Raw genomic sequence first — 27803 nt, forward strand, 5'->3', positions numbered from 1 at the left:
TATAGACTCAAACAGATTCCTACAGCTGTTCAGTTCTCATGGCAAAGTAATAAATCGAAACAATCTCTAAAATTAATTACATAAATACCTTAAAAATCTGTGTTAATAACTTATGAATAGCTGAAATGTATACAGGTACTAAGCTTTTGCTTTGGTCGAAGTTACAAAAGTTTTTCTTTCTTGTAAAATGAGTCTAGGAAATGTTTGCAAACTTAAAATTGCAAGTTCAGCCATCTGACATGCTCCATTGTTTTATACAGATCAACTTGAATGTAAATCTAATGTATAACTCTCACTTTTTATTCTCATCACATACTATCAGAAGAGACAAAACATCAAAACAAGTTATATCTAACACACTGTAATTAAAAATATTCATTTCTGTTGAGAAGTTTTGAGACATCTTAGTTATTAGTTAAGTTCTACACATAAAATCTTGAACACACATGTTGTACTAGGATAAGACTGGTACTATTCTTATTTTCACCTAGAAATGAAATCTTCTCTAATCCGAACAAACTGTCAATACATCATATCACCACTGTCATCTGTCTTCCATCAAGCTAGATAAAACCAACACACAGAGTTTTTTATTTCATCAGAGTGGGATATCAGTGTGAATCGCTGTCATAGACTGTCAGTTTAAAAGCTGCATTCTTTTCCTGCTGTCACAACAAGCACATTTACTGAAACTTTGTTATGACTGCAGACAGTAATGTGAACACAAAAAATGTTTTATGCACCTGTAGACATAATACAATCCCTTAAACATTAGCTTTCTTCACATTTCTGTAACCTGTGTAACACATTTCTGTACTCTGTGTAACACATTTCTGTAGCCTACTTAACACATTTCCATCATGCTTAATGAAAACACTACACGAGTCATCATTTGCTGATCAGTACTGGGTGGGGTAAATAATGATTAGATGCCACATGCTCCTTCAAATAGTCCCCGCCTTTCTCCAGGTACTCAGCACGAGTTATCCACACATCCCCAACACCTGAAGATGTGACCCACTGCCGGGCACCAAGCCATGCATCTAAACTTGGGTTTTCTGTAAAATGAGAAAAAAATTGTAGCTAACCATTAGAAAAGTCTGAAGCTAACTGTAGGAAATATGAAAACTGCCAAAGCATTACAGTATTACTTCACTATTTCTACCGGTTAGGATCAGCAATGCTTGATGCTACCACTGTTACCCCCGACACTTAACTCTGAGAAAAGGTCGCTGAAAACACATAAATTTATTCTTCACAAAACTACTTTAACTCTTTAAAATCATCGGATAAAAGAGTACCTATGGTGCAATTCATTACTTAACATTCTTTCACAGCTAAGTAAAGGGTTTCCTTTAATGAGAAATTGTTATTTCTAATCAAAATATGTATAGGTTCATCAATGTTTTTACAATACAACCAAGATGAGGCCTACCTGCAGTAAATACATTAAAAGTGGACTGGAATGGTCTCATCTGTAATAACTCTCGCTCCATTCTTCGTTTGAACTGACCAAAGTTAGCGCAGCCTCCAGTCAAAAATACATACTGAAAAATAACATTTCATTAACTAGTATTTGCAGAAAACATATGTACACTGTGTATACTCTACTTTGTATATAAACTATATCCTTATTGAATGGCTTCCTGAATGTCACAGGGTGAGAAAAATGTGCAGCCAGACCGGGACTCGAACCCGGGCCTCAGAATACTGTTCCGATGCTCTACAAACTTAGCTACCCGGTCACCTACACATTTTCTCCCCGTTTTAATATTCAAGTCCTATACCATGACATATTTCCCCACCATTTTAAAACTTGTCTTCGAATTTCAGCTGGTACTTTATAAATCAAGCAATTACAGGCGTCGGTGACTAACCAATATAGTGCCGTCACAGTCCCATGTTGGGTGCCAAATGTCACAAAGTGAGAAAAATGTGCAGCCAGACCAGGACTCGCTCGGAATAATGTTCCAATGTTCTACTGACCGAGCATCCCGGCCTCCTACACATATCCTCCCCATTTTAATATTAAAGTCCTATACCATGACATGAAGTCAAAATGACCAAGGGCCAACAGTTTTGACTACTGACAGGAAAGCAATTCAAAAAGTGTTTCATTATGTCACATCAGACATTAATTTTATAAGATTTCTAAACAATTTAATATATAAGAAGTATTTTAAGAATAAATTCTACAGTTAACAACTTTATACTTTTGAGAAATATGAATTATTTCTAAATTGAATTTATGAATGCGATATTTATACTTATGTTTGCCCAGGAACGGGCAGTTAAAATCCCATGCTACAAGTCTGAAATTTTGTTCCATGATTAAGAGAAACAGAAGTGTTTACCCATGCACAATATTTCAAAAATCTAACTGATAGCATAACATGTTATACCTGAGCCAGTGCCAGTTGGTCATCCGGTGTATATTTCTTGAACACATAGTCAAGTGTTTCAACAATGCCTGCCTGCTCTACACCTATCATAGATGGCTGGAACAGTAACTCCGGTACCCTGGCATAATACTGAGTGTACAATTTCAAGTTTTAAGCAGAAATTTTACAACCAACTAACAACTTAAGCGATGATTTGTGTTGTGGAATATTAAAATTTCATTAATTCAAATTAGCTAAGCCTTCTAGTAAAGTAGTAAACAATTTTGATTTGCCTAACAAAGATTAAAAACTAAATAATTCTGTGCCCCAAAATGTACATGCAATATCAGAAACTCCAGTTTTTGAAATATCAAAGCAATTAGGACTTGGTCAACTGGAAATTTGTTACAGGAGAAAAAATACAGAGCTCTTTTACCAATGCAAGGGAGGTAATTCAATAATTAAATTAAAACCAACATAACAATACATTCTTACAGTAATAAAGGTTTATATAACAGGCAATTTTTCTCTTATTTATTATGTATCATATATATTTCTTTAAATACCTGATACGTTCCACACCAATATGCAACCTATAGTACTCTGCTATATCAAACTCCCCAGCTTCTTTGTCTAACTCTCTGTAAAATAATATATATAATAATAAAACAAGAACAATATCACAGTATCATGAACCAGTGCCTTTGACCTCTAGGCCATCACAGTAAATGACTTTGACTGTCAATATTTTTGATTATATAAATCAGAGGTTAATATAATAGGACTGTTATAATAGTAGCTTGATCTGGGATACTGTACTTGGCTCATATGGATTTTGCCGGGTTGGATCATATGAGCCACCTAGCTTTAGCTATCAGATTTAGCTACTGTTAGAATGAACCTTCCAGATAAACATCCCTGACCTAGCAGATGTTCTACGTAGTGGGAGAAGTATATCATTTACAGAAACAGTAAATAATAATGCCATCACAAACATAATAAATTATTAGCAGATGTGTTATACATGTATTTATATCGTGTAAGAAAAGATTATGTTAAGAATACACGATTGCAATGAAGTTTTAACAATGTGCATATCTTAAAAAAGAAGTAAAAATATATAGTTCCCCCTTACATTTTGTTAATCTGAAAGGTTTAAATCAATATACACTTTAACCTTGAGTGTCTGCGTATGTGTATGTACAGGTTTAGTATCTTTTTCAATAACTTTTCAGTCATATAAACAACAGTGTCTGCTTGTAGCAGTGAGCACAATGCCCAGCTTTATACAGCAGCCTCACTTGAATATCAGGCCATTGACACAGGACACAATATCCCACCCAGTCACTTCATACTGTCATTGGGCTGACCAGTCCTAGCACTGTGCTCACAATGCTGGATGCCAAGCCAGGAAGCTACTGGCATCAGTTTTTACACCTTTGGTATGATGCGGCCAGGGAGAAAACCCATACCTCCCACACTCAAAGCCAGCTTAAATTTTAACTTTGTAAATTTATCTCAGGCTTAATTTTATCTACACTTTGTTGATTAACCTGGCAAACTTAAATTAATTAACATTTAGATTTAACTTGTAGCCTTAACTGAATCTAAACTTAGTGGATTCCACAAAAAAATATTTGGGATACTGTTGGAAATTTACAAATGATTTCAGAACTTACTTCTGGAATTCAGGATCATGTTCTTTAAGCATTGTTTCCAGTTCCTCTAATTGTATCTCTTCTGCCTCCGAGTCACTGTCACTCATATTGGGATTCTGTTAATACATGATACATACAAACACTGAGATACGTAATTACCAAACAGTATCAGAATCTTGATCTGGAAGTCTCTAGTTTAAATCCTAGAAGGGGCTGGATTTCACCATGGTTTTTACAACCACTTACAACCACAACTACTGGCAAAACAACAGTTTATACTAATAAATTTAAAGCTGATTGTGAAGCAAGTTCTACAACTTATATTAATCACTCTAGACACCTCATTCCTGATCAAATCCATCGCAACGAGATATGACAGAAGAGGCCAGTTTCCCTTTTAATGCTGAGCGCTAAGCTAGGGAGTTACTGGCACCATTTTTCAAGTCTTTGGTACGCCGCACCCGAAAATTGAACCCACAACCTCCCGCGCTCAAAACAGACGCTCTACCATTAGGCTATTGAGGTAACACAATCAATGAAGCAGTCAAAGAATGTAGCTCACATAAGCTGTGAAAACTTTCTCTAGATGAATTTAACCTTTATCCTTTTAAACTCTAATGAACTTGTCCATTTTTAAATTTGGACAGTACCATTTACTTGTGCTTGTTAAAAAGACACTGACTGAATGGCAAACAGTACAGATCAGCATCAGACTGCACGTATGTGCAGGCTGATCATGATCTACACTAGCTGCAAAGGCAGAATCAATCCTGTCCAGCATGGTAAGGGTTAAACTCTTCTCTTGAAATTAACCATTTTAATAACTTGGTAAGATTATAGGAAACTTCTGCCAGGTCAGTTCTGTAAGCAAGCTCAAGTATATTCTTCTATGGGAAAAAAATAGATCTTGCATGTCTTATATAGAGTTTTAAAATAAAAAGCTTACAATTTCCTTATAGACATCCCAGTCCCTGTCATCTTGCCCAAATGTATCCTCCTTCTTTGTGTCTGGAAATAAACATCAAGCAATTACCAAAGATTCTAGCATATTTTACAGAACTTCCACAGAGCTTTCAAAAGTAAAATCTGCAAAACCTATTCTAAGACAAGTTACAAAGTCTGTTTCTTTTTTACATGGAAATTTTGGTTAAGGTTTTTCAAGGAGTACAGTAATCTGTTTTTAACTGTTGTAGACACTACCTTACAACTTCAAACTCATCTTTAAGGTAATAACACAAGGTTACGGTATCAAGTCCCATAATTCTTACATGAATTGTAACAAAGATATTCTTCTTTTTCTTTGACTTAGAAAATCTAGATTGAAGTTTTGCATACATATTGCTTTCTCCAAATGAATTTTCACTAGAGCTTTCAAAAGTAAAATCTGCAAAACCTATTCTAAGACAAGTTACAAAGTCTGTTTCCATTCAGTAAGTTTTCAAATATGTAAACTGTATTTTCATTTACATGAATTAATTCAAGGTTAATTTTGAAACAATACTACTATGCAATTAAGCAATGACCACAGGGGAATGAGAGAAGACTAGAAATGTGTCACCGACACAGATGCCCCCGCAACATGAGAAAGGTCACAGGCATGGTACTGCTCACAAACTAAAAGAAGAACCCTTGGCTTGGCCCTATTTATTTAAAAAAAAAATACTGTAGGAAAACCAGAAAATTTAGATGTCTGTATATGTCGTGAAAATTGGCTAAGTTCAACCCAGGACTGTGACCTTCAACTTTGAGCTAGTGAAATGGTTTTGCCCATAACATATCGTCTATCCATGCTTATCATTTGTGTCAAATTATTTTGAAATTGGACCATGCATGTCAAAGTTATTGCCCGGACACGAACACTTCCCCTTCCCAAACAAACAGACACGGACAGGGGTAACACTATATGTCCGCACCCCTTCCAATTTATGGCGGGGGCATAAAAAACCAGTCTCCTTCAATGCTAATGCTAAGCAAAGTACCTACTGGTACCGTTTTTCACATCTATGGTATGATGCAATCAGGTAGTGTACCTATATTCTCTCACAATCCAAGCAAGTGCTCTACCACTACCCTACCAAGATGGTAATTTTTTCCACATTGGAGGTGGTAAACAATAAATCAGTAGCATTCTGGTAAACAAACAGCTGACTTGTCTTATACTTGCAGGTTCAACTGATGTTTGATAATTGATAACTGTTACCAATATTTATAATGTGATATACATTTGTAGCATGCTTCATTAAGTTCTAATGTGAAGAAAGCTTTTAACATATTCCAGTACTAGTCCCAGACATGGAGGCAATATTAATACTCCAGTGTGGTGAAATAATACAACATGTAAGGTGGGTTCAAAGCAATAAAACAGTACTATAATGTTACTTTTAGCAAGCTGAGAGATGATTCTCATCCTCTGTTGGGCAGCATAAGTTTTTCTTTTTGCCATGTCCTGTTTCTTCTGTTTACGGTTGTTGCGAGTTTCCAACAATTTCTATAAACATAACAACAAATGTAATAATGACAGCATACACCTAATTTAACATACACTATTTACTGGCAATGGCATGCCTGAAGTAGTTATTACCAGGACTAAATGTGTATTGAATGAGGGCATAGCCCGAGTGCCAATATAGGTTAGGAATGCTAAAAACCATGTAGGAACGTTCCTGCCCTTTGATGAGTTCTTTATTATATACCTCAACACAATAACGACTACCTAATTGCTTGAATCAATTAATCATATAAAATATTGACATTAACTTATTTTTTATTGCAATGAAAAGAGGTAAAATGACGTCATTCATCACTAGCATGCCAATAACCAGTTATAAGGTGTGTTTCCAGTTAAAATGCCTGCTTCCAGTTAAAGAGCCCACTCCTAGTTATTTGAGCTGGGTTACAGTATTCTGTCTACAGTTTTGTTACTATTTATAGTAAGGTAAGTAAAAAAGCTAACTACCTTTACCTATCTTGGTACAGTCATACAGAATATCAATTCTAATGCATCTAAAACTTAAATGATCATGTCCATTTCCTTAAAATGGAAATTTAATAGTAAGCATTTAATTTTTTGTGACACACATTGAAAGTAAGTTTGTATATGCTGATTTGTTGTGTTGTGCTGTTAAACAGTCCACTGAAAACAGTAGTTATTACTGTAAAAGTCTTATATTTCACAGGTTATTTTTTTTGCGATTTTCCAATTTCCTGTTTTTTCACGAGCTTTTAAATTCGCGAGGTTGCCACATCGAAATTGGGAATTTCCAGTATTTATATATATATATAATACTTAATGATATTAAGACAGAAAATTTAGCGAGACAGATGAATTCGCAAAATTTCGCGAAAATACAAACCTCACGAAAAAATAGACTTTTACAGTATCTACTCTGCTCATGGAAGATAGTTCTCATGAATTTAAGTAAATCAATTTAAAAATGCCTATTTTTGTGCAAACTTTCTTGACTGTTTCTGTCAGAAAATACCTGTCTCTTTTGTCTAACTTCTGCCAGCCAGCTCTGAAAATCTGTTACTCTTTTCTTTTCAAGTTCCTTTTCTGCTATCAGCTCCTGTATCAGAAAAAGCTACTGCTGTCTTCTGTGGTAAACTAATACTTCTGACATTTTACATTTATACAAGATGATAGGTATACTGTAATAGATCAACTCTGTGAAGAAATCTTTGCAAATTATTTTTAACAGGGATAAGCAGTTGTTATAGTAACCACATCATAAACAAGACACATACATAATTCTGTGTAGTTTATGGGGAAAAAATGAACAAAGTATTACTAAAGAAATGAAATACTGTTAAATATATGAATAAGAATGAACAATTAAAGTACTGAAAAAGCAGAAATATTTCACAAGTGTTTAATTTTTTGCTACATCGCGAGGCCCTACATCTCGCAAAAATTAATCCTCACGTAAATATTCGCCATTAGTATAATCCTAATTCAAGTAGGATACTATTTTTACAATTTCGCAAATATTAAACCTCGTGAAATACTCAAAATTTCAAATTTGCTAAATTTTGATACAGCGAATTATTTGCTTTTACAGTACAAAGCATTCTATAAAACATTACGTATATAGCCATAAAAATTGTGGTTGTTATTTATTTATTTATTTATTTTGTTGGGTTTATTGTCGCACCGACACAATTTTAGGTCATATGGCGACTTTCCAGCTTTAATGGTGGAGGAAGACCCCAGGTGCCCCTCCGTGCACAATTTTATCACGAGCGGGCACCTGGGTAGAACCACCGACCTTCCGTAAGCCAGCTGGATGGCTTCCTCACGTGAAGAATTCTACGCCCCAAATGAGGTTTCGAACCCACATCGATGAGGGGCAAATGGTTTGAAGTCAACGACTCGGTGGTTGTTATAAACTATTGAATTGATTCTAACTGATTCTCACTCTCACTGATTCTCACTGATGTGGATGTTGCTGTGTCATAACACAACTTTTAAATAAAAAGACACTTACATAAATTAATTAAATTAAACACCGTCTATGCTATTAAAGGGAAGTGTACACACTTTTTGTCGTTTCTCCCTCTGTTGTGCCTGTGCCTTGGCTCGACCTTCTTTTGCTTTCTGCAGTATATATTGACGTTTCTTCTTCACCAGCTGATCTGGCGTCAACTGGTCATCTGGAACATCTAACAGGTCAAATACTGCTGGCTTACGAGGCTGAAATACACAAACATTCATAGCTTATTCCATAACATGTTATAAAAGTCGAATTTTCTGTCTTTCAAATTCTGAACTGATATCATCATATATCAGTTAAAAAGCTTTAGATTTAGTAAAACATATGCTGGAAAGAGTTATTCAGGTTTCTAAGGGTAATCTGAACTCAATTACACCTAGACACAACCTATATGCAGTCAAATGTAGTGATTAAGTGAACAGCTCCATAAGCCTACATTTCATGCTCTTTATTTCGTTGACAAACTTTCACAATACAGAGTTAATGATACTATGTTATTCTTCATTTTGGTAGCACACTTTTTGTTTATGCAAGCCATTAAGTCTCCTGATTTCTCAAGTAACTGTATTGCACAACTGTCCTTTTCATGCATGCATACTGTGATATCTCAATTCTGTATAAAAGAACTTCAAGGACAGCCTTAAATCATAAACTTTAATCGACTTACTGGCAAAGATATTTAAAGTAAAAGAATTTCAAAGCATAAAAGTATGAAGTGTTCAAGCATTATTGCACCGCGAAAAGTGTGAAGTATAAAACTACATTATTCCACTACTGAAGGTGTTAAGCTTTCATCATTGAAAGGTGTGAAGTATAAAAGTTCATTTTTCCACTACGAAAGTTGTTATGGAAGCATTCATGCATTATTGCAACAATGAAGGTGTGAAGAGTACCTCTGGTTCTTCCGGTGGTGGTTCTTTACCGTCTATAACTGCCTTCAATCTCTGTATACTGACTGTCAACTTGTTTATCAGGGCCTGTAACTCTTCTTCTGACTCTATACCATTCTCACTTAATGCATTCTGAAATGCAACATAATACAGTTGTGATAGAAAGAAAAGCTAAAACATAATAGTGTTGTATTAATCTTTTAAATGACAAATAATAAGAATTAAAACATTATATCAAACTAACTCTGTATTTATTTATTTATTTTGGGGGGTTTAACATCGCACCAACACAATTATAGGTCATATGGCGACTTTCCAGCTTTGATGGTGGAAGAAGACCCAAGGTGCCCCACTGTGCATTATTTCATCATGAGAACCACTGATATTTCCGAAAGCCAGCTGGATGACATAATATCAAACTACCCATACATTTAATCTTGATAAGGAAGGTATTTTTGAAAATTAAACAGAAACACGTTTTTACACACAAAAATACATGTATACTGGAGAACGTGAATGGTGTGCCATCTAAAGATCTAGTGAAAATTCATTTGGAGACAGCAATATGTATGCAAAACTTCAATCTAGATTTTCTAAGTCAAAGAAAAAGAAGAATATCTTTGTTACAATTCATGTAAGAATTATGGGACTTGATACCGTAACCTTGTGTTATTACCTTAAAGATGAGTTTGAAGTTGTAAGGTAGTGTCTACAACAGTTAAAAACAGATTACTGTACTCCTTGAAAAACTTTAACCAAAATTTCCATGTAAAAAAGATGGAAAATTCTTGAAATATTGCAGGAGTTACCCATCTTGTCATAGTAATGTACATTGTCACTATAAGCAAGTAAACAAGTTTCAATTCAATATCTGAAGTAATGAAGAAGATACGCGACATCATAAAAAACTAATTGCGAAGTTGACGTAGACTTGAGGCAAATGCAATAACCCACCTTTTTCTTCAGTCAAGCTAAAATTTAATCTGAGTGGGTGGTGATGATGATATACATGTATATAACAAGGCTTTTGTACAAATCAGTCCTGTTAAGTTTCAATGAAATCTAGCCACAGTGTTTTGATGTGTGAAGACGAGCAAATATGGACAGATACACAGAAAGACAGAAGTATACTACTCAAAGTCATTCATATGAGACACTAATTTCTTATTTCATATTTAAACAAGAGCTGTCGGAGGACAGCAAGGCTCGACTATTCAACAGCCCTGTCAATTGAATGAATACAGAAGTCAAAAACGGGGCATAATTTTGTAAAAATGCAAAACTGGGTTATGGAACCTGCACAGTGCTTATCAGCTCATGACATTGGACAAGTGTGTGAAGTTTCAATACATTCCCATCAGGGCTTCGGAAATTTGCCGGTTTGTCGGTTTGGGACCGATTTTTGACTTTCCAGACCGATTTGTGAAGTGAAAAAACGAAAAACATCGGGCCCGTAAAAATGGAGAAAAGTATAAATTTCGGTCTGAAATCTCAATACACGATCGCCTGCCAAGCAGGAAATTGTTGGTCGCACCCGCAGATAACCAATAAACGTGTCAAACGGTCTGATTGTCACCTTGATAATAGGTCCGTAATTATTAGCACGTGACACAATCAGAGCTCGCGCGGCACATCCTTTAATGTTTGCAGACAGCCTCGACTGCAATGTATTAAACATTTTTGACTGGTTTCCAAATGTTTCTGACTGGATCCAAATCTTTTCGACGGGGATCCACTTCTTTTATTTAGAAGCCGACGGATGGTTTATTTCAAAAGGCTATGTTTGATCTCGGGTAAAAAAAAACAAATGGTCACTGCATTTAATGAGACATCACACGGGAAACCGATATAAATTACTTTTATAATTACTTGATTTGTAAAAATTACATGATACATTTGTTGGGGCTCCAGTTGAAACAAGTGCAGAAAATCGTCTTTGCAACCCGACTGTACAAAAATAAAAATAAAAAAATAAAAAAAATAAACACGAATGATAAAAAAAAACGGAGTGCCCCTGTTCATCAAATCGGTCTTTTAAAAAACGTTTCAAAATGAAATTTTGTTTACATAACGGAAGAGAAAATATAACTTAATAAAATGTAGTTGCTTATTGAAGTACAATGCCAGTGAAATGAAATATCCGAGGCCAACCCGCGTGACATTTTGGTACTACACTTGCGGGAAATTCGATCTCAGCGTTCACATAACGTACATATTCGGTCCGTGGTAGAGTATTCTTAAAAAAACTGAGGATATGTGTCATGTAATTCGCTTTGACGCATTGTATTTTATAAAATTCCGTCAAAGAATGAGGGAACATCACAAATTATCTGCCGTGTATACTGTACCGAAGTCACGTGCGTTTGCTTTTAGACTAGTTAGGTACGCGGTGTATGCCTCGGTAATTTTATCCTTGCAAGTATTTTCTCGGAAAAACATCGAAATTTAAACAAAGTAACAATCACACATAACACTGAGTAACTGTCTTCATTGTATGGTAACTCGCGATGACCGGTAACTCTGTTTTAATGCATGACATGCTTATTTCTTTACTCTATCACGTTTTACAAATATGGTATATTGGTAATGCGGTGGGTGGGGTAGCGCCGATGTCAGGATTTTCGTTTCGGACCGATTGAGTTCTCAAAATTTCCGGAGCCCTGATTCCCATTAGTGGGTACTGAGATACCAGCTTACATACAAAACCTTAACCAAAAATTTCTAAGCTGAAAAAGGGCCATAATTTTGTAAAACTACAAAGTAGAGTTATTGAATCTTTGCATTGCATGTCATATCATGACAGTGAATAAGTGTGTAAAGTTTCAATCCATTCCCATTAGTGTATACTGAGATACCAGCTTACATACAAAAACTTAACCAAAAACTGCTAAGCAGAAAAAGGGGCATAATTTTGAAAAAAATAGTAGAGTTATGGGACGTGCTTATTGCATGTCAGATCATGACAGTGAACAAGTGTATGAAGTTTCAATCCATTTCCATTAGTGAGTACTGAGATACCAGCTTACATACAAAACTTTAACCAAAAATTTCTAAGTCGAATAAGATGCATAATTTTGTAAACAAGAGGGTCATGATGACCCTGGATCGCTCACCTGAATAATATGAGCCACATGTTTCAAATGGCAAACTGATGCTAAAATATTAAGAATGTAGGTAATTAGGTCACATTCATGGTAACTGAAAGTCAGTTTTAAGATCTGTGTGCAAAACTGTACATGTCATCCAAATTTCAAGGGTGTATCTTAAAAAACAAGAAAGCAGGTCAGTAGGTCAAGGTCACAGTCAAGTGATCCCTAATCTCTTGGGGGTCATCAGGTAACTATAATTGAACAGTCTAGGAAATATGATCTGATAATTTTTTAAGTATCTTTTCCTATATACCCCAGGGGCATAATTTGAACAAACTTGTTAAGAGATCCACTAAGCAATACTACATACCAAATATCAAAGGCCTAGGCCTTGAACTTTCAGACAAGATCTTTAAAATTTTTTCCTACATAAGTCTATGTTAAACTTGGTACCCCTAGGATATATGATCTGATAATTTTTTAAGTATCTTTTCCTATATACCCCAGGGGCATAATTTGAACAAACTTGTTAAGAGATCCACTAGGCAATACTACATACCAAATATCAAAGGCCTAGGCCTTGAACTTTCAGACAAGATCTTTAAAATTTTTTCCTACATAAGTCTATGTTAAACTTGGTACCCCTAGGGCAGGGCCTTTTTTCATCCTAGGGACATAATTTGAATACTTTTGGTAGAGAAACACTAGGAAAGGCAACATACCTAATACCAAAAGCCTAGGCCTTGCATTTTCAGACAAGAAGATTTTTAAATTTTTTTTCCCTATATAAGTCTATGTAAAACTTGAGACTGCCTCCCCGTCCCCCCCCCCCCCCCCCCACGAGGCAGGGCCTCTTTTCACCCCAGGGGCATAATTTGAACAATTTTGGTAGAGGACCACAAGCCAATACTACATATAAGATATCAAAGGCCTAGGTCTTGTGGTTTTAGACAAGAAGATTTTTAAAGTTTTTTACTATATAAGTCTATGTAAAACTGGTGACCCCCGGGGTGGGGCCTCTTTTCATCCCAGGGGCACAATTTGAACAATCTTGATAGAGGACCATAAGATGATGTCACATATCAAGGCTCTATGCCTTGCGGTTTTGGACAAGAAGAATTTTTAAAGTTTTTCCTTTCGGTTGCCTTGGCAACCAGAGTTCTGCATGGAATTAAATTCTTTGAACAATTTTTAAAGGGGACCACCCAAGGATCATTCTTGTGAAGTCTGGTGTAATTCTGCGCAGTGGTTTTCAAGAAGAAGTTTTTTTTTTGAAAATGTTGACGGACGGATGACACACAACGGATGACACACGACGGATACCGAGCGTTCACAAAAGCTCACCATGAGCCTTGGGCTCAGGTGAGCTAAAAAGCAAAATAGAGTTATGGAACCTGTGCAATGTAAGTCAATTTATCACAGTGAATAAGTGTGTGAAGTTTCAATCCATTCCCACAAGTGGTTACTGAGATACCAGCTTACATACAAAAACTTAACCAAATCGGGACGCGGACGCACGGGCGAGTCCAATAGCTCTGCTATTCTCTGTATAGTCGAGCTAAAAATGACTTACTGGTGATTTGATAACTTTTGTCTACATTTGTGATAAACACTTTTAACACTTTTCTAAACATTTCCAAACCAGTTTTTATCAAATACAAGTTTAACTATACTATAAAATAACAAGATACACCCTAGCAGAATACAGAATGTAGTTTGTACATACATTCAACTCATCATCATCATCATAATCAGCCAGTAGTTCCTGTAACTGTAGCAACTTCTTCAGTTCTTGTTCCTCCTCTCCTAACTGACATATAAACACATGTAGCAATTACTAACATGAAGAAACCAGTTTCAAAATTGAAGACGCAATTAATTTTTCCCATAAATTATCATGAGCACATCAACAGAATAGCTCATATAAATCTTGGCACATGCATCATGTGAAAATCAGTATTTTAATTGATTCTAATTAACAACATTTATCTCTTTACATTTGATGAAAAGTTTTCCAGTAATACACAACAGAACAAAATCATGATAAATTCATTTCTTTCTCTTTTCCCTTCCCTTGATTTAGATATTTTTCATTTACAACACATATAAACCACAAAACTGAGTATGTTAATTGGCTGCAGCATTTTGTTTTCCTTTGAATTTATCCTTTTAAATGCTTTAAAAGTCAGAGACAAATCACAAAATTTGACACTTGAAATTCAGAGAATATTTCATGTATAATATTCTCTCCACTGCCACGAAAACTTATACAGTTTTCAGAATTAAGAATTCTGTTATTCAAAATGATTTTTAAATTGAACTCATAAGAGAAAAATCTGGATCTAGAATACTGTCATATTTTCAGAGGATTCATTTTTTTTTCTCTTAGAGTTTGCACTGGACTTGTTAATTCTTCAGAGAAATTATTCATATAAACTGCCCTTTCCATTTTGCTAATCACTGGAAAGCATGAAATAAAGTGGTTTATTAAAATTGTTATAAAACAAGTGTATTACCCTTTCCTGTCTCTTCTTTACATTAAGTTCTTTCAGCCTGCGAATCTGTTGTTGCCTACGTTCCTGTTGCTGCTGAGCAGATATCAGGTTACTTGTTGCCTGAAATATTACAAATATATCTTGTTTTCACAGGTATCAGGTCACCTTTTGCCTGAAATATTATATATTTAATATAGCTTGCTTTCACACATATCAGGTGCTTGCTGCCTGAAGTATTTCTCGCTTTTGATCTGTCCAAATAATTTATACAACAAAAGTGCCTCTATCACAAAGAAATGGCATTAATATTTGCTTTCTGCTGTTTAGAATTTTTTAATTTAGGAGTGTAACTTTAAAAAGAACCTCTTTAAAAACTGTACTAATTTAAAGTTGTTCGCTGTCTAAATTAACACTGTCAAACATATGGTGATATAAGACAAGGGAATATCAATAATGCAAGACTAACACATGTCTTACATTAGCATATGAAATAAATTCCAGTAAAGAAAGATTGTAACTCTCAAGTCTTATATTTACATAGAAATGGAATATAATAATGCAAGATTGTGACACAAATCTTATGTAGCAAAGATATAACTATCATTAATTTATACTGTAACCCAGATCTTACATTAGCATAAGGAAGTTGTATCTTGTGAACATTCTCATCATAGTAGTCATGTGATGCCCACTCGTCTAACTCTGGCAGGAAATCTACAGCCAGGTGTGTATGATCACGTACAAGCTCCTACAATACAAGCTTGATGAGCTGCATTAACAGTATACTGGTACTTTCCCCTGTCTATACAACCAACAGTATGAGAACATTGTAAGTACATTAGTATTAGGGGTTTCTGTTCTCTCATCTTTTATAATAAAGACTGGTCTATATAGTCAGTATAGTTATAAATGAATTTATTTATTTATTTTGTTGGATTAAATGTCACACCCACACAATTATAGGTCATAAGGCCACTTTCCAGCTTCGATGGTGGAGGAAGATACCAGGTGCCCCTCTGTGCATTATTTCATCACGAGCAGGTATCTGTGTAGAACCACTGACCTTCCCGAGTTAGTTACAAATGAAAGTAAAGGAGAGGTTTAGCAAAATATAATACAAGAGGGTCAAGATGACCCTGGATTGCTCACCTGAGTAATATGAGCTACATGTTTCAAATGTCAAACTGATGATTTTTAGAAATTTTTTGGAAGATTTTCTGGTGTACAATCAAGTAACCCCTGAGGGGGGGGGGGGGGGGGGCAATTTTACCCCGGGGGTCATGATTTGAACAAAGTTTGTAGAAGTCTACTAGGCAATGTTACATATCAAATATCTAAGATCTAGGCCTTCTGGTTTATTTTTAGCAAATTTATGAAGATTTCCCTATGTACAATCAAGTAACCCCTGGGGCTGGGTCAATTTGACCATGAGGAGGTCAAGATTTGAACAAATTTTGTAGAGGTCCACTAGGCAATGCTACATGTCAAATATCTAAGCTCTAGGCCTTCTGGTTTATTTTCAGAAAATTTTGAAGATTTTTCTATTTACAATCAAGTAACCCCATGGGGTGGGGTCAATTTGACCCTGGGGATCATGATTTGAACAAATTTTGTAGAAGACTACTAGGCAATGCTACATGTGAAATATCTAAGCTCTAGGCCCTCTGGTTTATTTTTAGAAAATTTTTGAAGATTTTCCTATGTAAAATCAAGTGACCCCTGAGGCGGGGTCAATTTTGACCCCGGGGGTCATGATTTGAACAAATTTTGTAGAGGTCCACTAGGCAATGCTACATGTCAAATATCTAAGCTCTAGGCCTTCTGGTTTATTTTTTAAAAACTTTTGAAGATTTTCCTATGTAAAATCAAGTGACCCCTGGGATGGGGTCAATTTTGACCCTGGGGTCATGATTTGAACAGATTTTGTAGAGGTCCACTAGGCAATGCTACAGGTCAAATATCTAAGCTCTAGGCCTTCTGGTTTATTTTTTTTTAAATTTTGAAGATTTTCCTATGTAAAATCAAGTGACCCCTGGGGCGGAGTCAATTTTGACCCTGGGGTCATGATTTTAATAACTTTAGTAGAGGTCCACTAGACAATGCTACATGTCAAATATCTAAGCTCTAGGGCTTCTGATTTTTGAGAAGAAGATTTTTAAAGTTTTTCCTTTTGGTTGCCATGGCAACCACAGTTCTGCATGGAATTCAATGCTTTGAACAATTTTGAAAGGGGGCCAACCAAGGATCATTCCTGTGATGTTTGGTGTAATTCTGCCCGGTGGTTTTCAAGGAGAAGATTTTTTTAGAAATTGTTGACACACGACGGACGATGGACATCAAGCGGTCACAACAGCTCACCTTGTCACTCTGTGACAGGTGAGCTAAAAATAAGACAAGTACTGCAAATAAAATTTAGTTGATGAAACAAATAAATTCCTGAGTATAAATTTTTCACTCAACTTTGATACTAAACAAAATTACTCAAAACTATTATAATGCTGAAGTTATTAGGACTTTTTGTAAAAGTAAAAAGGGACAAATCAGTCCTTACAAACAAGAACCAACCTCAGCCCTAGACAGTGTGATGGCATTTACATGTCCAGGATATTTCAGCTGCAGTAACCGCTGCATGAAGCCATCAACATGAGCGCCACCTATGTTGATCCTCCTACAATGTTCTAGATCTATTCTCCCGTGCAGCACGGGCAAAACATGTGTTGTCTGGTAGCCACAACCAATAACCATAGCATTTGCCTTGGCTAGATAAAGAAACACATTGGAAAACATGATCAGTGTAAACTACCGGTACTTCAAACTAAAAGTCCTAATCTGAAATGTTCATTTTTTTCATTGATTACAAAAATAATACCTTTATTACAACATATATAACAATATGATACCATCACAATAATTATTTGTTTGTTTGTTTCCATCGGTAACTAGCCTGTTTAAACACTATTTCTGTAACATAGCAAAGATCAGTGAATCTTTATGTACCAGTACTGACTTGTCATACTCAAGTAACCGAAAACTTTCCCACATAAAACAGAAGTACTGAAATATTCAGACACACTGTCTTCTATCAAGTTAAAGAGACCATACACCTGCTACGGGATCAAACTCTCAGACACACTGTCTTCTATTATTTCATAGAGACCATACACAAACCATACACTTGCTAGAGGATCAAACTCCCAAGACATTGACTTCTATCAAGTCACAGAGACCATATGCCTGCTACGAGATCAAACTTGCAGACAATGTATTCTATAAAGTTAAAGAGACAAAAGGCCTGCTAGGGAACAAAATAAAGTTCACTCTGCCTTCCATCAAATCAGTGACAATACACCTTCTATGGGAGAAAATTCACAACCTCTCAATTCATAATCCTATACTCTACCTACTGAGCTACCTTAGCCAACTGAACAGACTGAACAACACTTTCTAAATATTCCACATGAACCATCATGTTCACATTTAGATTTATCGATAGATCCATTAATCAAACTTACCTAACCATCATTTTTCTTGTACAAATGGACACTGAACTGAACTGACAAAAATTTGTTTAGTATTCCATTGAACTGCATTTTTACAATTTGAGATTCTCTGTATTATATTACAGTACAACTCTTAAATCTCATGTACACATACTTCTGTGATATTAGAATTATTTTATTTTTTTTACACAAACCTGGGTGAGGATGATTTTTGTACCAGCTAAACAAGGAGTCCACTCCATATGTCACCTTCGGTATACCATAGCATTCAAACAATAGCTCTGACATCTCTAGAAGTATATACATGTACATTTTCATTCAAAACACAGAAACATGAAACAAAACTTCATCTGTATCCTTAATCATTCAAAACAGTCATACTCTAATTGTCTAAGATATCAGTATTTTTTTTTTTAAATTTTAATTTAACATAATAAATGCAGAAGGAGAACAACTTGTACAACAATGGGATATAATGGTCTAAATTTAATAATATGAGGGTTGTCCCAGAAAATCGCGAACTTTTTTTGTTATTTCGAAAGTAAGCAATGCATCAAATAATTATTTCAACTGGTGTTATTTCAATGTATACTTGACAGGACTATAGAGTTTAAAATTAAATATCTGTCATATTATTTGAGTATTTTTTAAATAATGGACAGCAATCAGTGCTAGTCGGCGCACACTTAGTTTTCCCCTTACAAAAAGAAGCGGCTTCCTTTTAAATTCATGTAACTTTCCCGTTATACATCTCACGCGATTAAAGTTTATATCGTCGTTCATGGCAACATGTGGCGCATTATTATTTTGCGCTTCAGGTCTTTGACATCACTTATATTAAAATGGTGATGTAATTTTGAAAGTAACGGTCACACGTATTTTCAGAAATGACAACATCAGATAAGTTCGCGGCTCAGAAAGTATTAAACGTATTTTGTCGCCCTCTCTTTGAATCACTCGCCCAACCTTCCTTAAAACGTTTGTGCAACGTAAAGACAAGTGTCCTGCTAACATCTGCCCGACTTCCAGAATTTTCCACGTCCCGTTTTGTTTGTGAAAGAGTCATAGTGCGACCTACACAATATTTTATTAATACTTTCTGCCCTGCGAACTTATCTGACGTCGCAATTTCAGAAAGTGCGTGCGACCGTTACTTTCAAAACTACATCACCATTTTAAAGCAAGTGATGTCAAAGACATGAAATGCAACATAATTACGTGTCACATGTTGCCATTAAAGATGATATAAATTCTAATCCTATGAGATGTATATGGGGTAAGTTACACGAGTTTAAACGGAAGCCACTTCTTTTTGTAGGAGGAAAACTGAGCGTGGGCCGACTAGCACTGACTGACGTCCATTATTTAAATAATACTCAAATAATATGAGAGGTATTCAATTTTAAACTATATAGTCCTGTCGAGTATACATTGAAATAACACCAGTTAAAACAATTATTTCATGCATCACTTATTTTCGAAATAATAAAAAAAGTTCGCGATTTTCTGGGACAACCCTCGTAATCCACCAGTTTCGGTGTTCACACATCTTCATCAGGATAGTTAAATTATAATTTATAACAAGTCACATTTTGTGAAATTATTATAGTCACAATGACATATGTAACAACAGTTTTTTTAGTCCAGTAATCTCACTATTTCCTCCCTTTAATGACTCTTTGTTGGGTCAACTTTAGGCACATAGCCACCGTGAATCTTACTTAGTTGAGGAAGTCCCAGACACAAATAGGCCCCTGGGTAGAATAACTGACCTATAACACAGCTTGATGGCTTCCTAGCCGGCAAGAAATCTACATCCCCTTCCTCCCTTGAAAGACTCACAAATAGCCCTTGTTAATAATATCTACTTTCAGTTTTTATACAGTGATTTATATTTAACAGGAAGGCATTTGTCATTCAATAAAACAACCTAAAATACAGAAATGATGCCAGAAACATGAAACTATAAATAAGGAGTAAAGTAATAAAGGTATAAAAATAATTCCTGTGGCTGTTTAATACCTACGTTGTCTACAATAGTTAGGATTGGCTACAGGCTCTGACATCACAACAGGATGCTCAACCTTCCCATCTGTGTTGATACCCAGGTTTGAAAACATGTAGTCAAATATCTGCTCCTGTGTATAAAGAAAGCACAAAAATTAGTGAACATGGAGTCAGGTATTGGCTCTTGTGTATAAAGAAATTAAAGAAGTTATCACTGGGTGGGTGGGGGCATGTAATGTGCACTGCTGCACTCCTAATTTTATCACCTCATCACCACCCACCTTGACCTTTGACCTACAGACCTGGTTCATGCACTCTGCACAAGGTCTTTTGCCAAGATTGACGTCAAGACCTTGCATGGTTATTAAATTACGCTCCCAACACAAAATATGAAGGATCCATGATCTTGACCTTTGACTTACCAACCTGGTCCATGCTCTGTGATGTCTCTTTTCCAGTTATATAACTACAAAGTCATTATCACAAGATCGCTTAACCTATTTTAGATTTCTAGTCCAATTTGGAACACATTTGATAAAAAATGATGTCTCTCTACCAAAAGAAATGCTGAAACCTTCTAGAAGAAAATAAAGTTAACATACCTGTACATCATACTGTGTGATGATATTCCTGTCAAACTGTGACCTCATAATTAACCTGACCATCTCAAAGTTACTGATGTCATTTCCAATTTGAACCTCTGCATCCTAAAATATACAATGTGACCTCATAACCAACCTGATGATATTGTACATTTTACAAACAATCCCAACATCTGTAAACAGCTCCAAATGTTTAAGTTAATACAGTCTAACCTGCTTAGAACAGTCATCTGCTGGTCCAAAAGTTGGAATTTCCTATATAATAACTCTTTATATAGCGTTACAATGTCTAACGTGGTCAGCAGACAGCAGAAAAATCTGCACAGTGCACTACAATGGTCACTAAATATGCTATGTGGTAAAATAACAAGGTGATATTTTGTTTGATTGCACTGCTGTAATCGCAGTCCCAGATAGTTTGATGTCTAAGAACTGAAAAAGGTGTGAGATAACAATTGAATCTGTCTATCTGAGTTAATCTTTTGTTAGCGACATGCCTAATTTTCACAAAACTGCTGCAAAAATTTTTGCATTGATAACTTTTGATTAAAACCATTGTTAAAACATTTCAAAGCACACTGAGCAATACAACAACTTTTGCAATTTATTAAACAATACACTTTATGTATATAATAAGCATAAAGAAGTTTAAAACAATGTTGATGCCCTACATCAACAAGAGGGTCATGATGGCCCTATATCGCTCACCTGTTAAACCTGGCCCTGGAATCATCAAGATAAACATTTCATGAAGATAGGGTCATAAATGTGACCGCTACAGTGTTAACAAGCTTTTCCTTTGATTTGAGTGGTGACCTAGTTTTTGACCCCACATGACCTAGTTTCAGACCTGACCTAGGAATCATCAAGATAAACATTCTCACCAAATTTCGTGAATATAGGGTCAAAGTTATGGCCTTAAGAGTGTTAACAAGCTTTTCCTTTGATTTGACCAGGTGACCTAGTTTTTGGCCTTTGATGACCCAGTTTTGATCATGGCTTAGGAATCAACAAGATAAACATTCTGTCTAAGTTTCATGAAGATAGGGTCTAAAATATGGCTTCTGGGGTGTTAACAAGTTTTTCCTTTGATTTGACCTGATGACCTAGTTTTTGACCCCACATGACCCAGTTTCATATTAGGCCTAGAGATCATCAAGATAAACATTTTGTGCAAGTATGTATAAAATCAAAGCATAAATGAAACCTCTATATGGCTGAAGTGTGGTTGAAATTGAATGTAAAATGTCACTTCTATCATGTTCACAAGGTAAAAATTTATAATTTTTGGCTCTTTCAGAGGTCACTCAGGGGCCGTAACTCTGGAACCTATGATTAGATCTGATGTATTCATCATGGAATCCAAGATCTATTGTTGTTAAAGATATTTTGCAAGTTTGTATCAAATAAGATTTTTCTGCTTTTCTGCATCAGATATGAACCTGTTATACAAGGCATTTGTTAATACACCGAGGTAGTGCATATCATTATCATTTGATATATAAAAGCAAACACTGGCGTACAAATAAGATTTATGGATGACACTTATAAATCTATAATAGGAAATAATGAGTTCAATGTATACATTTCAAAGTAATTGAAAGTTTATAAATTCTGGTCTGACAGGCTGAATGAAATTTCATTCAACAGAATTCTTTTAACTTTTTATATCAATTTTAGTGCACTGAAAGACTTAATCTAATCTGCAAAAAGAAGATTCTTCATTGACAGAGAGTGAAAACATGCAATACATACCTTTTCTCTCCTACTTCTAAATTTGGCTGTGACATTTTTGAATATCAGGTCTGGTTTTGGATGAGTTGCCCAACCTGCTCTGCAATGGTACGACCCTACATGAAATAACAATTGTAGAAATTGTTAACTTGCAGAAAACATAAATGCTAAAGAGCATTCGTTTTACCACTTGGAGTAGAGTACATGCATCATCATAACCACAGCAAAAATTCAATGGAGGCAAGAATCCCAGAGAATGGTGTTGCAACTTGTCCCAAGGTTAGAGAACACAAATTAACAAAAAAAAACTAGAACTGCTTTTGAGAAAAGCGCATATCTCCCATAACTGCCTTATGACCTGTATTGGCATTTCTTCTCCATTATGTATCTGAGTCAACCATGCACCAATACCTGTATCACTGGCGTCAGTATTTTCAGTAATTCAAGGGCCATAATTCCGAAGTGCCTGGGCCGATTCGGCTAGTTATCGAACTTGGCCAAGGACTTATTAGCAAACACATTTTGTTCAAGTTTGGTGAAGATCGGATGAGAAATGTTTGACTTAGTGCAGGCAAGATTTGTGACACACACACACGCACGCACACACACACACACACACAGAGCAGTAAATCAATATTTCTCCCACTACAGTGGTGTGGGAGACATAATAAAGTATACTAAAGCACTTGCACTGCAAACTTTAAATAGCAGCCAAATTTATTTACCTTACTTCTAAACAACTGCAGCTTTAGAACAAATAACACAACAAGTACAACTGTCAGCTTCTCTATTTGCCCTAGTGAAGTAATGAACTGCTTTAAGGTGGATATATAACAAAATCTGTAAAAGGATACCTTGGAAGCATAGAATGCAACCAAAAAAGAATAATAGCAGACCCAGTGTGATCGAATCTGTTAGAGAGGTAATAAAATGTGCAACACCTCTCACACACCCTAGCAATGGCTTAAGCGGAATTCTATTAACACATCTATTGAACGAACTGCATGATCGCAAAGGGCCAGAAAATATATCAAAACTGAACATTATGCCATCATTGTGAAATCCAGTGCAGGGAAATATATTTTAGTTGAGTTTGGTCAATGTCGTTATATTTTCTGGCCTTTTGGGATTATGTGCTCCGTTCTATGTATCTGTATAAAATTTAAAGCCTGTGCCAGGTGGTGTGAGAAGTTATGTTTATTTCAACAATTACCTGTTCTAAACAGACTCAATCAAACCAAGTCTGCTTCTATTTCGCTTCTTTCAAATAACCTTCTTATTGACTTTATAAGGTAAGCATGCAGCTCTTATCTTTCATAAAAAATGACAGAAAGTCATTTGCCAAAACATCCTTTACTAAACTGACAAAAAAAGATACACAATTTTTCTTATTTCAATGGCCACAACTTTAGAGCCTCTATAACTATCCAGCTGGTTATCAAACTTGGCCAAGACATCATGCAAATAAACATTGTGATCAAGTTTTGTGAAAACTGGACTTGAACTGCTGAAGTTAGGAGTGTTGACAACTTTACTAGATGCCACTCACTTGCTGCCCACCGGTGTTAAAAAAATACGTCCCATTCCACAGGTGTATAAAAAGTGTGATTATCAGCAGTCATGTACATTTAACTCACCATTGTCTATAACTAGAGGAACATGCTGATCTCTTATACTGGGAGTGTAGTGGGTATCAAACTTGGCGGGTTTCTCATCCTTGAATGTGTAGATGTTGGTTGGCAATTTCTCTTCCATATTCAAACTTTACTATATCATCAGTCTTATAGCATAATCTGCAAAAATTAAAACAGCTCCCATAATTTTAAATCATCATGAGCATGATGAGTGTCTCAGCCACGTGCATCTATGAATATATAACTGGATTAACTGATGCGTTTAATTACCCAGCTGATTAAATAATTTCACACGTGTTGGTTAATGCTGTGTGTAGCAAATTTAAAACAATGAAAAGAAATGTCGCTCCTGATGTCACTGATGCAGTTAACTGGTATCTAAATGACTGAAATAACCAAATGCCTGTAATTATTATAAATTATCTAACAAAAGTGGCACGTCGCCTCTCAGACTATTGGCTCCAAATTTTGAGCCACTGGAGCAAACTTTTCTGGCTGGCGAATTTGTTGGCACATAGTGAAATTGATCGAGAGAAAACCCTGTAGGTCATGTCCAGTAATACCGTATTAGTTCAACTAATTTTGAGGCGATCCTAGAAAATAACGAGTTATTTTTCTTATGGGCAATATCTCCACTCATGTCTAACACTCAAAAGACCAAAACAGTGGAGGAAATTTCCGATGAAATTATCACTGCTCCTGATTTAGGTTTTAAACATGTTAAATGCTGATTTTGTTTCAAATATGAGATAAATTTAAATAGAACTTACATGTATCAAAAGGGGATTCAAATCCTCATTGATTTATGTAAAAATATTAAATAATTTACCAAAATTTCAAATTTTCTGGGGATTTAAAACTATTATTATTCTACAAGATTTATATAGCACCCTTTTCATGATAAACACGTTCAAAGGCGCTTTACATAGTGCAAAGGCAGCCAGTCAAGGCACCAAATTCATCCTCTACTGATCTGACCAGTGGGACAGAGTGAGACAAACTCCCAAGAACAGAAAGAGAGAACTCCTTTTAGATACAGACCTGTCCTGCTAACCTAGCTCTTTGCAAGAGACAGTCTGGTTCTTTAACATGCCCAGTGTATAGCACCAATACACGCGAAGCTGTCTTCTGGGAAGAACCAGTGCTAGCCTCTCAGTATATATGTACTGTACATGATTAATGTTTACTGCATCTACACCGCAATATGCGCAAGTGATAAAATCAATAGCTTTACACGAGTCAGGGCTTGAGCTACGGAGCGACTTGAGCGAAATAGTCCCTTTGTAGCTCCTCACTTCGCTCTAATCTAACATCAAAGCAAAATTCAAGTCGCCTGATTTTTTTATCCACACTCCTTCGGACTGTTGACACTTGACTGGAATACACGATGGCATAATTTAAGCTCCGCCTACTTCAGATTATGGAGAAGTGCGAAGGTGACACTTGATTTGTAAACTAACTGTTGATAAACAAAGCAGTGGGATTTATATTACATAAGCTTACACATTCTTTTTTGACCTTTAGAAAGTATCTTACCGTGACTGCCTCGAGTAATTTCCTTAAATCCACTTAATTTTACTCGTATTTTTCAAAACCCAAACTTTAGAAACATAATATTATCACTGACACTTTCTGTGACTAAAATAACGTAACTGAAAGTTACCCAGATTTTTGACACCTGCCATCAGAAACTGGGTTAAACCTGTTTGACAACTGTTTCTTTTAATGTGTGCCGACACCAGCATATCAAAGAGACACCAGCAGATCAAAGAAGACGTGTATTCCGTGTGATGTCATAGTGATGTCACTGCTATTGACATGTATTTAATTCACGCACTTGTTATTTAAAGTGACTGACTTTGAGTGCATTAGCACTGGGAGCTTGATTTATTTTTTTGCTGATATGGAATTAACTTTTTTATAAAGGGTTTTCTTGGTTTGGGCAATCATTGCAAGAGTGAAAAAAACTTGAATTTGCAGTTTAATCACATTAGATTCACAAGGTTTAAAATGATAAGAAAACAGAGTCACTGACATTTTCAGTGAATTTTTATTTACTTTAAATTAATAGCCTTTGTAAACAAAGACAGGAAATAATAAAAATAGTAACGTTATATTAAGCATATTTAGTTCCTTTTTCAACTTGCATGTCATGGTGCTAAAATCTTTCCACGTTTTCCCTAAAATATTGCCACTTCTCCCTAAAATCTCTCCACTTCTCCCTAATCTTAGCTGAGGGAGAAGTGACTTCTCCCTAAAATCTTAGGCTAGCTGAAGCCCTGCGAGTGTGTATTATTATTTCTCCATTATTTTGGTCCTTCGAAGTTTTGATGGTTACACTGCCTGTCACAAATCAAAAAAGTATAAAATGCACAGAATGGCAACAGGAGATAATCTCGTGTACTTTACTGAAGCGTTTGCCGACTTGATCACTCGAATAACCACCTGCGGGCTACTACAGATTTTCATGCTGTCATATCAAACATCTTTAACTCCCAAGCATTCTAGCCAATTCCAACCTCAACTGATTACCACAAATACTCCTTTTATCCCCGTACCATTATACACTGGATTGCTCTTCCGCCAGATGTTGTAAACTTATCCGGTCCGCAGTTCAGTCAGGTTAGCCAGATTGAACATGTCTGCCCATAAACCACCTGCTCTATTTTTTAAACCTGTTTTTAATCAATCTTATTTCTTTGTTTTTAAACCGCTTTATGTTCACATTCTTACTAATATTCTTTTGTCGGTTGACGCGTGCAAGGTCTACGTCCTCGCGAGGGGTTTGACCTAAACGGAAGATAGATAGATTTAACATTATGCTAAATACAGAGTGAATAATTCATATGCACAAGAAAGAACCTTCTCCTAAGCTAATTCATATAATAAATAACAAGCCTAACACTGATTTATTACTTTACCCGAAAATGACTGTAGACGAACTTTATTACACCTTAAAATAATTTTTCAATGAACTGGCATATATAATTGTAAAATTCAGGAAACGACCTGAAAGAAAACAAGTTATCGATATCATTAATGTATAAGATGTTTTGTGTTCAACATTTTGTCTGCCAAATAAATTGATTTCTCACTTGCATGTTTCGCTTTGTTGTTGTTGTTGATGGGTAGAGACCACCAATTGTTTTCCCATAGACTTACATTATAACATTATGGCGTGTACGGCCTTCCATACATCGAAACATGTATATCTAACTACATAGTTTTCAAGAACTATCTTAGTTCTACCAAAATATCGGACGAAAAACATATGAATAGTGATACTTTATTTAAGTAATTTTCGTGTGAATGAGATGACCCCC

At 35.6% G+C, this 27803-nt stretch overlaps 1 protein-coding gene across 3 annotated transcripts; it reads right to left on the minus strand.

Moving 5' to 3' along the window:
* Positions 1-279: 279 nt before the first annotated feature.
* On the minus strand, positions 280-27607 carry LOC123542481 (actin-related protein 5-like). Of its 3 annotated transcripts, none has more exons than XM_053524422.1 (20): positions 27576-27607; positions 24484-24639; positions 22868-22962; positions 21113-21217; positions 20530-20641; positions 18698-18793; positions 17569-17762; positions 15635-15751; positions 15025-15123; positions 14235-14318; positions 9423-9551; positions 8577-8729; positions 7522-7605; positions 6419-6527; positions 4986-5047; positions 4061-4155; positions 2948-3022; positions 2403-2520; positions 1436-1547; positions 280-1058 (listed from the first exon to the last, which is right to left on the minus strand). In XM_053524422.1, exons 2-20 carry the CDS (start codon positions 24599-24601, stop codon positions 889-891), a joined length of 2127 nt encoding a protein of 708 aa, XP_053380397.1. In that variant the 5' UTR covers positions 24602-24639; positions 27576-27607; the 3' UTR covers positions 280-888. The 3 variants fall into 3 exon arrangements, 2 of the variants coding, with proteins under 2 accessions (XP_053380397.1, XP_053380398.1); XM_053524423.1 differs by lacking the exon at positions 27576-27607 and adding an exon at positions 25522-25596; XR_008367316.1 differs by lacking the exon at positions 280-1058 and having other exon boundaries at positions 2403-2531.
* Between the last annotated feature and the right edge of the window lie 196 nt (positions 27608-27803).

This window comes from Mercenaria mercenaria, chromosome 15 (assembly GCF_021730395.1).
Source record: "Mercenaria mercenaria strain notata chromosome 15, MADL_Memer_1, whole genome shotgun sequence".
Lineage (NCBI taxonomy): Eukaryota > Metazoa > Mollusca > Bivalvia > Venerida > Veneridae > Mercenaria > Mercenaria mercenaria.

Coding starts and splice junctions, on each gene's coding strand:
- LOC123542481 (XM_053524422.1), bottom strand. CDS start 24,601: ATGGAAGAGAAATTGCCAACCAACATCTACACATTCAAGGATGAGAAA. Junction 21,218..22,867: donor TTAGAAGTAGGAGAGAAAAG/GTATGTATTGCA, acceptor TGTATATTTTAG/GATGCAGAGGTTCAAATTGG. Junction 14,319..15,024: donor TAAAGAAGAGACAGGAAAGG/GTAATACACTTG, acceptor TTTATATGTCAG/TTAGGAGAGGAGGAACAAGA.